Source organism: Schistocerca piceifrons, chromosome 1, assembly GCF_021461385.2.
Source record: "Schistocerca piceifrons isolate TAMUIC-IGC-003096 chromosome 1, iqSchPice1.1, whole genome shotgun sequence".
Lineage (NCBI taxonomy): Eukaryota > Metazoa > Arthropoda > Insecta > Orthoptera > Acrididae > Schistocerca > Schistocerca piceifrons.
The window spans coordinates 44102308-44118864 of NC_060138.1; the positions used below are offsets into that span (position 1 = coordinate 44102308).

The following is a 16557-nucleotide window of genomic DNA, read 5'->3' on the forward strand; positions in this document are numbered from 1 at the left end:
ACAAGGTGAAGCAATTGGGGGAGCAGCTGTTGAGGTTCTGGAGGAATGTGGATAGGGTGTCCTCCCCCATGATCCAGATCACAAAGATGGATTTCAGTGAATCCAAACCAGATGAGGGGTTCGGGATTCTGGGTGGTTGGGAATGAATCCTCTAGACAACTCATGAATAAGATGGTGCCATGTGGGTGCCCATTTCCGTACCATGGATTTGTGTGTAGGCGATGCCTTCAAAGATGAAGTAATTGTGTGTGAGTCACCATATAACAAGATGCTGAGTCACAGATAGGCACAACAAAAATACTGTCACAAATAAGCTTTTGGCCAGTTGAGCCTTCATCAAAAATAAATGACAGACACAGGCACACATTCATGCAAACGCAACTCACACATATATGACTGTAGTGTCTGGCAACTGAAGCCACACCGCGAGCAGCAGTACCATTGTATGATGGGAGTGGCAACTGGGTGGAGGTAAGGAGGAGGCTGGGGTGGGGAGGGGGAGGGATAGCAGGGTAGGGGTGGTGGACAGTGAAGTGCTGCTAGGGAGCACGCAGGGACAAGGTGGAGAGAGCGTAGGGCAGTTATGTGCAGTTGGGAGGTTAGACAGAGGGCTGGGGAGGGGCGTAGCGGAAAAGGAGAGAAGTAAGAAGACTAGGTGTGATGGTGGAATAAGGGTTTCTTAGTGCTGGAATGGGAACAGGGAAGGGGCTGAATGGTTGAGGACAATGATTAACAAAGTTTGAGACCAGGAGGGTTACGGGAATGTAGGATATGTTGCAGCGAAAGTTTCCACCTGTGCTGTGCAGAAAAGCTGCTGTTGGTGGGAAGGATCCATTTTGCACAGTCTGTCAAGCAGTCATTGAAATTTAGGATGTCATGTTTGGCAGCATGTGCAGCAACAGGGTGTTACGCTTGTTTCTTGGCCACAGTTTGTTGGTATCCATTCATGCAGACAGACAGTTTGTTGGTTGTCATGCCCACATAGAATGCAGCAAACTGGTTGGAGCTTAGCTTGTATATCACATGACTGGTTTCGCCTTTGATGAGATAGGTGATGTTTGTGACCGAACTGGAAAAGGTGGTGGTGGGAAGATGTATTGGACATGTCTTGCATGTAGGTCTATTACAGGGATATGAGCCTTGAGGTAAGAGGTTGTGAACAGGGGTTGTATAGGGTTAGACGAGTATATTGTATAGGTTCGGTGGACGGTGGAATACCACTGTGGGAGGGGTGGCAAGGATAGTGGGCAGGTCATATTTTTACAGTCCATCCTGGATTTTCCATTGTTTGATAATTGTGTGTGAGGATATAGGTAGTCATCATGACAAGGAAAGAAGTTGTAAGTTTGGAATCAGTTAGACACTAGAAAAAGTGGTGTTCAATTGTGATAAGGCCATGGGTGGAAAGAGATGTTAATGTAATTGGAGTTGGCATCAGTAGTGACGTGCAGGGTGTCATGTGATGGACCAGGTATTGTGGAGTCTCAATGGGCAAACAGGTTGAAGATGTTGGTCTATAAGAGCAGAGATTCTCTCTGTGAGGGCGCAGTAACTTTCCTCAATGGGATGTTCTTTGTGGTTGAGATTATGGTCTTCAGGAAGTACAGAGAAGGTAGGAGTGTTAGGAGAGGTGGGGTGAGGAAAGAGAGAGACTCATGTTCTGGGAGTTGCCTAAGGATTTGATGAGGGACTAGAGAAATCCTGTTGGATTTCTCAGATGGAGTTACTGTGATGGGGTTTGTAGGTGGACAAATCTGACTGCTGGCAGAGTCCTTCCACCAGGTAATCCCTTCAGTTCAAAACCATACTGGTGAGCCTTTGTTGGCAGGTAGGACTATAAGGTTAGGATCAGTTTTTAGGTGGTGGATTGTGATTCTCTCTGTGGATCTAATGTTATCTTTGAATCTGAGGGATTTGGGGGATGATGGTGAGTCAAGGTTTGAGGTTCAGGAATTCCGGAATGTTAACAGAGGGTCATTTGGTGGTGGGGGGAGGGGGATGGATCATGATTGGCTGGAGAAGTGAAGTGAGTCAGGCAGGGTTCCACATTGGTTTTTCAGTGATACTCCTTATCCCTACCTCACATATTGCTTCTTAAATCGTGCGCATGTGCTCAAGTCTGGCCTTAGTGGTCAGAGACAGTGGTCATGTGTGTGTGAGAGTTGTGCTTGTGTGAACATGTGTGTGTTGTCTGCTCCAGAAGAAGGCCTTTTTGGCCACAAGCTTACATGTTTAGCAGTCATTTTGTTGTGCCTATCTTCATCTCAACATCTCCTCTGTATGGTGAGTAGCTATCTATCCTTTTCATAAGTTGTCATTATTCCATTCTGGATTTTCTATTGTTTGATTTTGCGTAATGGTTTTTCCTCCTTCCCACAAACCAGTACTGTCTTCCTTCATTACTTTACTCAGTGTTCATCCCTTTCTTGCTCTGTTTTCCCATGTTGTACCTATCCTACCAAACTGCTCCACACTCTGACTTATGAGCCACCCTGTATCACCCATTTCATCCATAGACAATACACAGCTACATGACTTCACTGATTGATGGTGCAGCAACTCAAGTCTGATATTACTCCCATTGATATAATTTATCCTAGAACTTAAAATTGATCACTTTTCCTGTCTCACTCTCGCATATTTTCATGTGTTATTTTCCATACCATCCTTTGCCAAACAAATTTGTATCTTGTCCTACTAACTGCTCCTACTCTTTCTCCTCTTTCATTCCAGTACACACATCCCAACCTTATCTAATTCAGTCACACCCACTGTCACCCTTACTCAAACATATCTGCCAGTTGATCTACATCCCCCATTATCATCTTTTTATTTATTTCTCTCTTTGATCTCATTGTGTTTTCACGATTTCAGTTCGTTTGTGCCTCTCACTATGTGCCCTACTCCCTCAGGTTTCACCTTGTTCCCCCATAGTTCATCTGTCCATCCATTTTGTGATTTGTTCCATGTATTTGTATGTATTTTACATTTTTCACATGTATTTCTATGTTGTTTGCCTATTTTTTAACCACTTTATCTTCTACTATGGATCCTTGCCCCTTCCATCTGTGCCAATACAGAAAAGTTTCCTCATCCCTAGCCAGAACCCAGTTGCATGTACTATTCCTGTGTTGTTGCCTGATTCATGGAATCCCCCCCAAATGGCATTACCATCAAACTGTCTGTCTCTGGCTGCAACCCATCCTTCCACAATGACCTGCATCTGTTCAGATTCTGACAGTCCTTAGCCCTCACCAACCTAGTCTGCAAAACCATTTAAATCAGTTCCAAACTTCCTTACAGTACCTCCTCTCCATCCATAAAATTCTCCTGCTTTGCAATTCCAAATTCCTGTAGCCATCTGTCACATTAAAATTCCACGAACTGGAGCAGGATGCTGTTTGAGGAAGCTTAAGGGTAATCCTATCAACTGAGCAGAAGATTTTAATATTGTATTTGAGACACTACCATAACCAGCAGAATTACTGCTTTTTAAGGACCCAGTAAATTTCCTTATGGGTTGCGGTTTTGGAACTGATATATGTTGGTGGTGCATGAATTGTCTACGCATGCATTTGTGACACTTTCACATTACTGGTGCTAATAGTGTTTCAGTTCTTGACTTCAGCTTGTCTCCAGAAGTTCTCCATCCATTGTCCTAGCTTTTGTTTGATTTTACCCGTACTTGCTTTAGTGAAAAATGATGATCAAAGGGCTGTTGGAAGACGTTTAAGAAAGAGTTAAATATTTCATCTACACTGCTGGCATTATAAATTTCTTCCTGGAAGTCTTCCCTTTATTTTTCTCTAAACACTGAAATTGAGTCATTGTTTATGATTTTGTAGTACAATACTTTACTTCTATCATCTGTAGCTACATCGTCAGTATGTTCTATTGTCAAGATCATATAATCCATTGACTATTTGTGTTTGTAGGATCTAAAAGCAAATTGTCAATGGCTGTTGCACAATTCCCTTCAATCATCGTAGAGAATTTTATTGTGGCAAATAGTCCAAAACTGGAAATCAAGAACTCTAGGTGCCCTCAATCAGTACGATCAGACAAAAAATTAATGGAAAAGTCTCCAAAAATTAATGTTACTCCTATTAATTTTTAATAAGGTCGTCCTCATCTGATTTATGAAGTGAAGATATTTCATGCTGGTGACCTGTGAACTGTTCTATGGGAGAACTGTGTTGAACAAGGTGAAACGTTCTAGCGTGAACTGTCAGTGCTACAAGCATGTGTTTCTCCCTGATCTGCTGTTGTGACACAGGATTCAAAGACTTGTTCAGCACAATATTAAACTTGAAAGGCTTGCAACTTAAGTTCACTTTCAGCATGTGTAGCCAACTCCCTCTTCCTTCTTTCTGGTTCTAGAGTAGTATGATATTACCTTTTACCCATCAAGATAAATCCACTTCAATAATTTCTGTATGATTTTTTGGTGTGCACGACAAAACTGTTGACATTCCATCTATCCATTCATGTTCCTTATTTATGTGAGAAGTTTTCCTCTTTTATTGATGAAGCTTCTGATATTTTGACTGAAGACCCTAAATGAATTTTCTTTAACTTTCATGAATTTGTCCAAGTTGCAGAATTTAATTTGCTAGTAGCTGGTTCAAATGCAGCTCTATTGTTTCTGTTGTTAGGATAAATTTACTCCAGAAAAGCCTAGTACACATATTGCAAATCACTGTTATAGGATGGGTATGTCAGACTGGATGCTCTTGGCAAAGTAATCTACCAGAAGCATTCAGGTATAATGTGATTGAGGGAAGGACAGTTCATCTGTTATACCAATGTGTGAATGTTCCTCTCTCCTGAGCGATTTTACAAGCCCTTCATTGACATGCTCCACAGAATGCTTCATCCAGGGTTAATCACACAGCTCAAAAAGAGACATGATCTGTGCATTAGTGTGGGGACATTCTCGGCTGTGTGTCTGGCGTCAGCTGGGACAGTGTAGTGCTCTCTCTCTCTCTCTCTCTCTCTCTCTCTCTCTCTCTGTGTGTGTGTGTGTGTGTGTGTGTGTGTGTGTGTGTGTGTGTGTGTGTTTGTTTTTTACTTCTGAAGAAGTTCTGTATCTGAAAGCTTTGCTTATGCACCACCTAAACTATATGTTCAGTTGTTACCTTTACTTCTTTCATAATTTGCATTCAGCTATGGACTTTCCATTATCACATTTTTACTTATATCTTGTTTCTTTCCTTTTGTTTGTTTATAGAAAATTAACCACTTCATTTTTATATAAGCTGTCTGTAATTAGAGCTATAAAAGTTTATAGTTGTAGGGAAGATGTCTTAATGGTTTGTCAGCTGAACCAGCTACTCTAATAATTCTACGTAATGGGTAAGAGAAAAACCCTAAGTATTATTCTTTGGATAAGCTTCTCGAATTACCTGTGAAAAGTTGGAGAGATGTAGTTGATCACGATGATCAAATGAAGGGAAAAGGGTAAATAAATATGGAACTGTGATAGAAAACCTGAACAATCTTCTTCAGCTTGACAATGATAAATATTGCAACTAAATAATAGTCAGGGTGAAATATACAAAATGCCCAGGGAGTATAGTGAGAAATTTAAATAAATTGCAATACTGGAGGAAGAAATGTGTCGGAGCCACAAGGGTAGAAAGTTATAATAAAGAAGTGTACAGTATGAAGGGGTTAACATATTTTAGTTTAGTAGGTAGTTGGTTTTGGGTGTGCATATCTTAGGTGGCTGCAGAGACTTCTAAAAATAAAGCTGGGAAGAACATGTTGTTGCCTTGGTGGAAATTACAGCGAGAGTGTCAGCGAGTATTTCCTACATATGATTGTTGCAGACGTATATGCTGCTTATCCTTAGCTGTTTTTCTGAACTGAGTTTTTGGTGACCATGTTATAGAAGTGAAGCCATAAATTCTTAATTTAACACAAATATTAGTGAGAAATATGTGCAATTTATACTATGAATGCTTTTGTACTCACAAAAATAGTTGAGATAGTGCAGGTATCATGTTTGCAAATCTCATATTCTGCAACTACCATCATTTGTTTTAACTGAAGACCTGTGAAGATATTTCTGTTCTTAGAGACTGCCTTTCCCACGAGAGGTAGTCCTTCTTTAGGTGGTTGTGCCTTCTTTGGTAGATGCAGCTTTGGACATGATTGTTTGTTTAAAGTTTCTGTATCCTTGAGACAAAAGTCAGTCTCACAAAGAAATGTAAAATAAATGTCAGTCTTAAATTATTAGCTACTGACTGACTTTTTTCCTTTTTATCAGCAGACACTGAAACTACGATTCAGCAAAGATCACAGGGTAGCAGAAGTAAGGCGACTGCTGCAATCATCACAGCCAGTTAGAATCGCCATACCACAGCAGCCAGAAGTGTCAGACCATGAGTACATAGAAGAGCAAGAGAAACATCTTTATGCCCTGTGTACTCGTACAATGGCTTTACCTGTTGGAAGGTAAGTAATGTCAACAGTTTTGTTGCATGGAACGTAACCAGATTTTAGCTCATTAGACCATCATGAGTTGACAAATAACTAGCATCTACAAGAGACAATAATGTGCAAGGAATAGAACCTTTAACTAAAGACAGTACCCAACACACAGAAACGTGGTTATTACATTAGGTAGTAAATGTCAGTTTGAGTGATCATCACTGCTGTTGTGTACCAGATATGTTCAAATAGTTAGTGGCTTTGTGTGATACAAAAGTGTTAACTATGTACACATTGATACATAATTATTATTGTTGTTTTTATGTTAGAAATATGTGGGTTGCTATATACGAGGTAGGATGATGGTAACCAGCTGACTAATGATATTATAGATGTACAGTAGTGTTAAGTTACAGTTTACAAAATGAATACTACAAAAACTGAGCAGAATGAACACACTCAGTAATAAAGTACACAGGTGCAAATAGATTTCAAGGACTTTATGTAAGGTCTTTGTTCCTATTTATTTGTAATGGAAAGAGTAAACATACTCACCCAGTGTGTGTGTGTGTGTGTGTGTGTGTGTGTGTGTGTGTGTGTGTGTGTGTGTTTTGCTTCTCTTATTGCTTTTCGTTAGTGAATTTTTTGCCAAAGCTATTTCATTCTCTCCTAGTTTTTTGCAGAAGTGGATGTACCTGAGCAATGTGTGGCTATGAAATTTTGCAACGTAGTCAGAAAAAATGCTGCAGAGACTGTTGAGGTGTTGAAAACAGCTAATGAAAAAGATGCTGGGGGGATACTGAGATGTTTTTCTCTTTTCATACTGGCAACAGGTCGAGTGATGACAAACCTTATTCTGGATGTCTGTCAATTGCTCGAATTGATGAAAATATCACGAAAGTTCATGAACTTGTGCTCAAAGACTGGTGATACACCATGGGGAAAGGGGGGGGGGCTGAGAAAGCAGGCTTAACTGTATTGTGTTGGAGTTTAGTTCAGTGAATTTTAACAGAAGATTTGTACATAAGGTTCTGACTGACCAGCAAAAATAGTATCAAGTGAAAGCATGCTTTCAAAGAATTGCTCAAAACTGAGTTTGAAATTTTTTTGAACATTGTTACTAGTGATAACGCATAGTGCCACGGCTACAACCTTACAATCAAACAACAATCAAGCCACTGGAATATGTCATTCAAGCCTTGCACAATAAAGCTCCTCAAGTGAAGTCAAACATAAAGACGATGCTCTTTTTTTCCCTTTGTTGAATGTGAATGGGGAGTCTGGATTCAGAGTTTGTTCCACTAGGTCGGGTCATGCTTTCAGTCTCGACCTTCAGATAAGATTTATAGGTCCGATCTGTGACAGATAAGGAGCTGATTTTTCTGTTATGACTATTCTTATGCTCACATAGCCATCTCATTGTGCCAGTTGTGGCAAAAAATGGCATGACTCTCATGCCCCACCCACCTCACGCACCTGACCTAACTATGAACGATTCATTTTTGTTTCTGCAAATGAAGAAAAGTGTGAAGGACACTGAAATATTAGAAATTCTTATATTCCCATATTGATTAGGAACAATGGTACTATAGATAATCTCTGATAGATCTTTCAAATGCTTTGTTATTTACTATGCCTTGTATGTGTTGTGGCTACTTCTTGGACAGTTTTATCCCTGTATAATTTTGACAGATACTTGTATTGTCAAAATACGTGTTTCATTTTATTCTTCAGTGCTGCTAAAAAATGTTTTCATGTTTATAACGCACTGTGGAAGATCCTACGCACCTGTCCAGTGAACATAACCATTAGTGGAAATTACAGCTTTTCTTAACAGCAACTGAGGCAATGTTTTATATGCCTCAAACTATTAACAGCAATAGCAGCACAATAGCACAATGTGGAACATCTGAAAACTTACTTGTAAGTGCATGTCACCATTTTCATACTGTGCAAAGGCTTGTGAACATTTTGAGTCTTGTTGATGCCTCAATACCTCACTATATGGCGAGTTCTTACATTTACTCTTTCCATTATTATATTACACATAGGACTTCCCATTATTTCTTTCTGATTAGCTTTTTCCAAATGTAGAATCTTTTGTACCTGTCAGACAGGTATGAATGAGACTGTGTCTTCTATGAAATGAGAATTACTTGAAGTCCTTATTTTGCAGGACTCCATCTTGCTCTCTGTCATATTCTCTGAGTGTATCCTCAGGATTTGCTTACCAGATGTTGGAACTCTGGGAAATGGAGCTACAGATTAAGTAGCTTAGCATGAGAAATATTGTAGTACAGTGTAATGGTTCTCTGCATGTGATCATTTCACTCATTAGGCAAATAATCGTGTTTATGGGAGGAAGAATAATTTTGGGACGACACAGGAAATGGACAACACAGGAAACGGACCCACAGTTGTGTAGTGGTTGTGGTGTATAGATCCCTGTTTTAACAGCATATGTTTTATATCAAGATAAGAACTTTCTCTTGATTTTATTTGATGTTGGGAAAAATGTGATAATGGTTTTTAAGATGATAGAATTAAGATTGTGTGTTATGTATTCTTTACCACTTAAGCTATTGTTATTAATGACTTTAAAAAAATATATCTGTTTTCAGTGCGATGAGCTCAACTCTTCTTTTTTTTCATCAATGAGCAGCCAGCCAGACTTGCCTTTTAATTATTTTAGCTGCTGCTTTGTTGTTCTGCTGGTGTTTGTTTGCAGATTTTTCATCATAGCCTAAGTGCCCTTTTTTTTTTTGTGGATGTGAGATGAATGCATGTGGGAGTAACACAGAATGGATCAAGTGACAATTATTATTTTAACTTTCACAATATAAGTTTATGAGGCTTGTGTGTTCACATCTTTGCTTGTTTCAGGGGAATGTTCACATTAAGAACTGCAGCTCCTATCATAACAGAAACGCTTAGCATACCTCGACTCTGTCTGACAGGACGAGCAGCACCTCGTGGGACAACAGTCGATTTGTCACACATTGATGTTGTTCCCAATATGAACATGTGGCCTCTCTTCCACAATGGAGTTGCTGCAGGCCTCCGAATAGCACCAAATGCATCAGACATTGAATCTGCGTGGATTGTGTTCAACAAACCAAAGGTGTTGTGCAATTGTTTAATGTTTTGTCAATTGGCATAGCAACAGCGCATAAAAATACTTTAAAAATATACAGTAAAGTAAGTGGCGTGTGACGAGGGCCTCCTGTTGGGTAGACCACTCGCTTGTGCAAGTCTTTAGATTTGACGCCACCTCGGCGACTTGTGCATCAGTGGGGATGAAATGATGATGATTAGGACAACACAACACCCAGTCCCTGAGCAGAGAAAATCTCCGACCCAGCTGGGAATCGAACCTGGCCCCTTAGAATTAGTAAACTCTCACTTTTACACTTTTCAAGGGACTCTAAAAATATGGCATAAATGTGGGAAAATTTAAAATATTGAAAATAATGTTTTAAGCTATAAAAGTTATGTATAGGAACCCCCTTCACTTATTATAAATGATATATGTATGTAATAGGCATCCGAATACTTGTCAGGGACTTGTTTATTATCTAATAAAACCCACTGAAGTAACTGGAACTGGTAACTGTCTGCGAAGCACAAACATTTGACTTAATTTTGTATATCATAATCGATGTTTCCGGAAAGCCTGCAGCTGTCATTCATTATTTAAATAATGAAACACTGTGCCAGTCATGTATTTTTTCAGGCTCAGGCAAGATATGTTTTGATAATTTTTCCTAATTGTCAAATGCAAATATTTACATAATTATTTTGTATGTTGTTCTGCGTGTCTTACACTAAAGTCTTCTTTTTGAGGTCATCAGGTACTGTGCCTCCTTAGTTATGTAGAAAACCACACATGCAAACTATCACTCTCATTGTTTGTTTTTGAAATATCACAAAAGGTACATATGTAAATATTGCACATAGTAAGTGCTCTGTTTTTGTACTGAAAACATTTGAGTAACACAAAGTGAGCAAAGGTGTCAGATAGCACTACAACTGGCCAAATGGTGAAACACACTAAATATGGTCCGACAGAGGTGTCACGACAATCACAATAATCACGAAGCTGCGCATGTGCAGTAGAGACAGTTTGGAAGTGGTTGCAATTGGCAATGATACCTTCATTCAAAGGAACCTTGTTACTCCTACCAGCCATCACATCATGTAAAGCTTGGCAGAGTCAGGAGATACGGCATGAATTGTTTCAACTTTTACCTGTTTGTTGGTTCAGATGTGCTCAGTACAGTGCCCTGTTGTCAAGAAACTTAACCACGCAATGTTTATTGGCCAACACCGTGCCAGCAGTATTTCACACCATATACATCAATTTTTTTCTCCACAAAAATTTTTTCATAAAGCATAAATTGCAGGAAAATTATAAGTATGTTAATGCAAACTTGGGTATGAATTAACATTGTGGACATAGGAAATTTGACAGAAACGATAAAAAATGTTGTAAACAGCGGGAAAACGTTAATTCTGGGAACATGAAAATGGGGCTATTCTGTATATGCAAGGGTTGGAACTTTGATAGTGGCAACTATGTATTTACAGCTCGTAAAAAGTAGATACGTGTTTTAAAGTTTTATTGACCTTCAAAGTAGTCGCCAGCATTGTGTATAACCCGTTGCCAGCTATGTGGAAGTTGGAAGTGAATGCCATGAAGTGTTTCCTTCAGTTTAGAAATCGAGTTGATCTCACGAGGGCTTAAGTCAGGGGAGTGCAGTAGGTGGTATAGCACTTAGCAGCCCCATCAGTCAAACAAATCAGTAACAGCTTATGCTGTACGTGCTTGAGCATTGTCCTGCAATATGATGCTCAGGTCCTGCAGAAAGTGTCATTACTTCTGTCTCTAAGCTGGTCATAGGCTGTGTTCCAAAAAATGAACAGTATAGAGAAAGAAGTGGTGACACTTTCTGCAGGATATGAACATCATTTTACAGGACATTGCTTGGATGCAAGCTGTAACTGATTTGTTTTGTCAATTGGGCTGGGAAGTGCTGTACCACTCACCACACTCCCTGGACTTAAGCCCTCATGAGTTCAACTTGATTTCTAAACTGAAGGAAGCACTTCACGGCATTCGCTTCAGAACTGCTACAAATTTTTCCAGCAATAGACTGCACTGCTCGAACTGTCAACACAACTGGCACTGCTAAGAGTATCCTACGACTTCCACATTGCTGGCAATAGGTTATACACAATGATTGCTGGTGACTACTTTGAAGGTCAGTAAAACTTTGAAACATGTATTTATTTTGTATGAGCTGTAAATAAATAGTTGCCACTATTAAAGTTACAACCCTTGTATGTAAATATATGCATTATATTTCCTTAGAGACTTCGGTCTATTTCATCTTTTTATGCTGATTTCTGATCATGATAATAATTCATTTAGCTTAAGTTTTACCTTTGAAAAAATAAAAAATAAGGAAGTTCTTTATATCCGAAGGTAAAAAACACTGCTTGGTGTAAAGCTCACTGCTGATTCTTCTGTGCTGAGTTTTGAAAAATCCTTGTTTAATTCATTAACAGTGTTCCCTTTGCAATGAACATATTCAGTTGCTGATGTGAAGGTAAAGCTGTGGTGCAGTCTCGTGACTAGACTATCGGCCTGACAGCTGGTACAGTGCCAGCCATTCTGTTCGTCACAGCACTAGGAGGCGGAAGGGTAGCAGGTTCCTCATCCTGTCCGTCTTTTTTCCCTGACAAAAATCTTCAGCATTCATTTTGACAGGAGGCTGAGTGGACCTGAGGCTGTCTGATTGAACCTGGGATCTTCAGGGCCAGAGTTAAGTGCTCTACCGACCTGGACCACCTTGGCCTCTTACTGAAATGGCACCGATTTGTAAAATCTTATTTACAGGTGACGCAACCAATGTCACTGATCTATTGAGCACATTACTACCTTATTTTTTGTAGATATTTGAGCACTATGTTTTTAGGGTCTCTGAAGTGGTGTACTGTTTTGTCCTCCATTGTAAACATCAGATCCACAGCTTTTATATTATTTTCACTATCATAACTGCGGTCCTAATGATACCAACTATCAGAGATGTAACCAAAACAACTCGTGCAGCTAAAATCATGGCAACACAATCGATGCGACATAATACTTTTTTCGTAAAGTGAAGAACAAACGAAGAGGCAAACGTAATGCAACAAAAACTAATCACCTTAATTAACCCACCAAAGAGAAAACTTGTATAAGGAAGATCAAGTAAATCAAAAACATAGTCATCCTGGAAACTGCTACACAAAGTGACATGGAAAAGATAGTGAACAACAAAAAGCTGTAAGAGGCACTGATTTATAAACAGTCTTAGAAAAAGAAACTTTTAATGTTAGTGTATGACATCCCAGAGGATGCAGATGTGAATACACTAAAAGACACGATACACATGCAGAAATGACTAAGGAAGGCTTGGAAAGTTGCTTTACAGTACAATTTAGGACAGGACCAAGGGTAAGAAGAGTGATTTATGAAGTGAGCCCTGAAATTAGAACAGCTCCCATGAGCTGAAGAAAAGTGTATCTCGAGTTTCGTTTGTATTCACCGAAGGACTATCTAGCAGTGAGGTGGTGTGTTCAATGTCAAAACTTTGGTGATTTGGTAAAACACTGTTGAATATATACCAATCATCCCTTATCGAGATAAAGATAGGACAACTTAATGCTATGAGAAGTGTCAGCATGTTGCATGATGCTAGAAGAGTGGCAGAAGAGTTGTATTTAGATCTGTTGTGCTACCAAGAATCGTATATGAAGGCAGGAAAGATCCGCAGTATACCAATAACTGCCCAGATAGTCACACAAGGGCAACATCCTGTCGCAGCAATAATAGTATTTAACAAGCCATAACAGTGACAAAAATATCACAGTACTTTTCAGAACACATAATCTGTGTGGAAATGTTGCCTGGAAGGGAGAGTTGCATCCTGGTTTCCATATAATTTCAATTTAGGGATGACGTTGACGATAGCTGCTAAAAATAAAGGATATTATCATATTTACATGAGTATAAAATGACACTGAATATAAGACAACTTCCTTTTCTTAAGCAGCTCCCTGAGAAGATTTATTTTTTAACAAGTTCTGGCTAACTAAAATTACAAGCTTTTATAGGTGTAAGGTATCTACATAAAAATTTAACAATACATCTATTTTAAACGTATGCCATTGATTCACTGTCTACATTTTGACAGAACAAGGAGAAATACAATAAACAAAAAGAAATGGTTTACATTATCTTCAGTACCTGTATTATTTATTGTTGTCTGTGGTATCACTATTTTTAATCATCATCGACATCACCCTAACAGGACAGCTATAAAACTGAGGTTGTAATTATAGTGGGACCTGAGAATACAGCTGGTTCGATACTCATGTGAGAATGTTACAATGTCCCGTGCTTCCAAACACATTGTCTGCCTGCTACTCTCTCATAGGCTGTATAGAACCAGCAACCAACACAACCCCTATTGGTCCCGTCATACGTCATGGTGAACATGGACAACATTGCTGCATGAAATACATAAGTATGCCCCAGGACCCTCATGCAGAAATGTATGCTGTTGTTAATTTTAAAGTTATTTCAGTTCTGAGTACAAATGGATTCAGGCAAACTGAAGTTTAAACATGGTAAATGTTAAAAAAAAGCTAAAGTATGCAGTATATGAGGTACGCAGTATAGATTCTCGTGGTTGGCAGCACAGTGAAATTTGCTGCCTGCTCACCACTCCCCTCTCCGTGCTCATCATAGTTCTTAGCCAAGCTGGTGTCACTGTTCTGCTCCAATCCTTCCGTAGTGCTGTGCTTGCACAATAGTAGACACGGATGGCAGTACCATCTAGGGCGCAAGCCATATGCAACAGTAACAATTAGTACGCAAATAAAAGATCACATTTGCGATTCAATCCAATTCACGTCCTGTGAGCTAGTGATGCCTGTTGGTACTATCTCTACAACATGTCTTTCCTCTGTAATTTATTCTTGTAATGACAGTTGCAGTCAGTTTAATGTGATTTATTTTGCTTGTTAGGCATTCAATTCAGGATTAATTTACTTACTCGTTTCATCTGAATGACGCCTTCTTGTTCTAAAGCTGATTAAAAGCTGGTGACATTTTCCCCCGGTATTCTAGTATGTGAACAGCAACAGATTTTATCATTTGTAACCCGCTTTGTAAATCATTACAGTTTCTCATAACCAAATAAAATAATGACTTGGGTTCAGAATCAAGTAATGGGTTTTGAAGAACAAGATTTTCACCTTTGAATGTTACCTTTACTTAAAAACCAGCATAAATGTACGTATATTGTTCCATATGTGTATGAGAACTTTTATTCCAAAACTGTTCAAGTACAGCAAAAGTTTGAAAATTGATAGAATTTAATGCTATTTCCTCCTGTATTTCACAAAATTGTCAATTTTTTTTAAGCAGAGAATTAGGTTGTTGTTGTGGCTAGTTCATAGTGTCTTGCATATCCTTTGCAATAGAGCCACGAGTCAAATGTCGTGTGATTGTCGAGCATGTTCGATACTGTAGTGAGCACTTCTGCATGTAGGAAAATCTTGAGCCTATTCAAGCGAAAGCATTGTTTGCTAAGCTCTACACTTTGGAATTCTTCAAAATAAATTTGTGCAAAATCTCATAACCAAAACTTCATTTATTAATGTAAGAAGACCCGTGTATCATTTTATTAAACAATGTAAAAATGTTGACCTCAGCAGCAATAGTTTAATGTGTGAATGTAAGACGACCCCATATTTTTCGAATGACGAATTTGGGAAGAAACCTCTTCTTATAATCAGGTAAAGATGATAGTCACATAGGACGAACTGAGCCTCGTGTGTTCTCCATTGATGCAAATGCAAAGTCAGTATTGTGTCGTAGCCGCCTGACTGATGACCATGGAAGACAACTGGAAGCCAGTATGGAACTCAACTTACAGGTACTGAATGCACCTCACGATCCATCAGCCTATGAAGGGAGGGTTGGAGCAACGTCAGATGCTGACATCACTTTAGCAAATATGGCAGCAGTGCGCCATGTGAAGGCTGGAAGGTCGAAAGTGGAATGAAATCGACTGATCACAATACCAGGGCTGATCAGAAAATTCCAGAACTTTGTCCACAAAATTTTTCCACACTTAGTTTTAACTTATTGTGCATTGTCTCCTTCGAAATACTCTCCTCCACAATTGATGAGCTGCTCCCAACGCCATTTCCACTTCTGGAAGCAGTCTTTGGTATGCTTCTTGCTGGATCATTCGAAGCGCCGTCTGCGAATTTTCTTTTATCTCATCTGTCATTGCAAATATTGGTCCTTTCATTGGGGTTTTCAACTTTGGAAATAAAAAAAGTTCAGACGGGCCAGATGTGGAGAGTACAGAGGATGAGGCACAAATGATTTTATATTTTGTGCAGTAGTCATGCACCAACAGGGAAGAATGTGTGACTGCATTACCGTGATGCAAGAGCCATGAATTGTCTCACCACATTTCAGGCCATTTCCTCCTCACATTTTCTTGCAGGCACTGCAACACATCCTGATGGTACCATCGATTAACAGTTTGTCCCTGTAACATGATTACGTGATGAGATAATCCTTCAAAGTCAAAGAAAACTATCAGTATGACTTTGACATTTGACTTGACCTGACGAGTTTTTTTTTGGTCTTGGAGAAACTTTCCCGGCCCACTGTGAAGACTGAACCTTGGCCTCAATATCATAATTGTAGATCCATGTCCCATCACCAATTATGATTCTCTTAAGGAACATCTCGTTCTCATTGGTGCAATGCAAAAGTTCTTCACAGACTGCAAGGCAACTGTCTTTCTAGTCTTCACTTGTGAGCTGTGGGATGAACTTGGCAGCAACACGATGTATTCCTAGATGCTGTGTCAGTATTTCATGACATGATCCAACTGAAATGTTACATTCTTCTCCAATCTTTCGAACATCAGTCTTTGATTGGCCCTTACAATTTCGTTGACATTCCTGACATGAGCGTCGGTGGTAGATGTCGGGGCGTCCTGAACAAGAGTCATCTTCAGCTTATGTCCAGCCATTTTTGTACCATGTGAA

The 16557-nt window shown here is 39.3% G+C and overlaps 1 protein-coding gene across 1 annotated transcript in view; it reads left to right on the plus strand.

The window, feature by feature from the left end:
- LOC124797781 (anaphase-promoting complex subunit 1) overlaps positions 1–16557 on the plus strand; it is a 349586-nt gene that overhangs the window by 203323 nt on the left and 129706 nt on the right. The window contains exons 20-21 of the mRNA XM_047260813.1: positions 6272–6459; positions 9319–9556. Of these exons, the coding sequence (XP_047116769.1) occupies positions 6272–6459; positions 9319–9556 (426 nt within the window). The remainder of the gene's footprint in view (positions 1–6271; positions 6460–9318; positions 9557–16557) is intronic.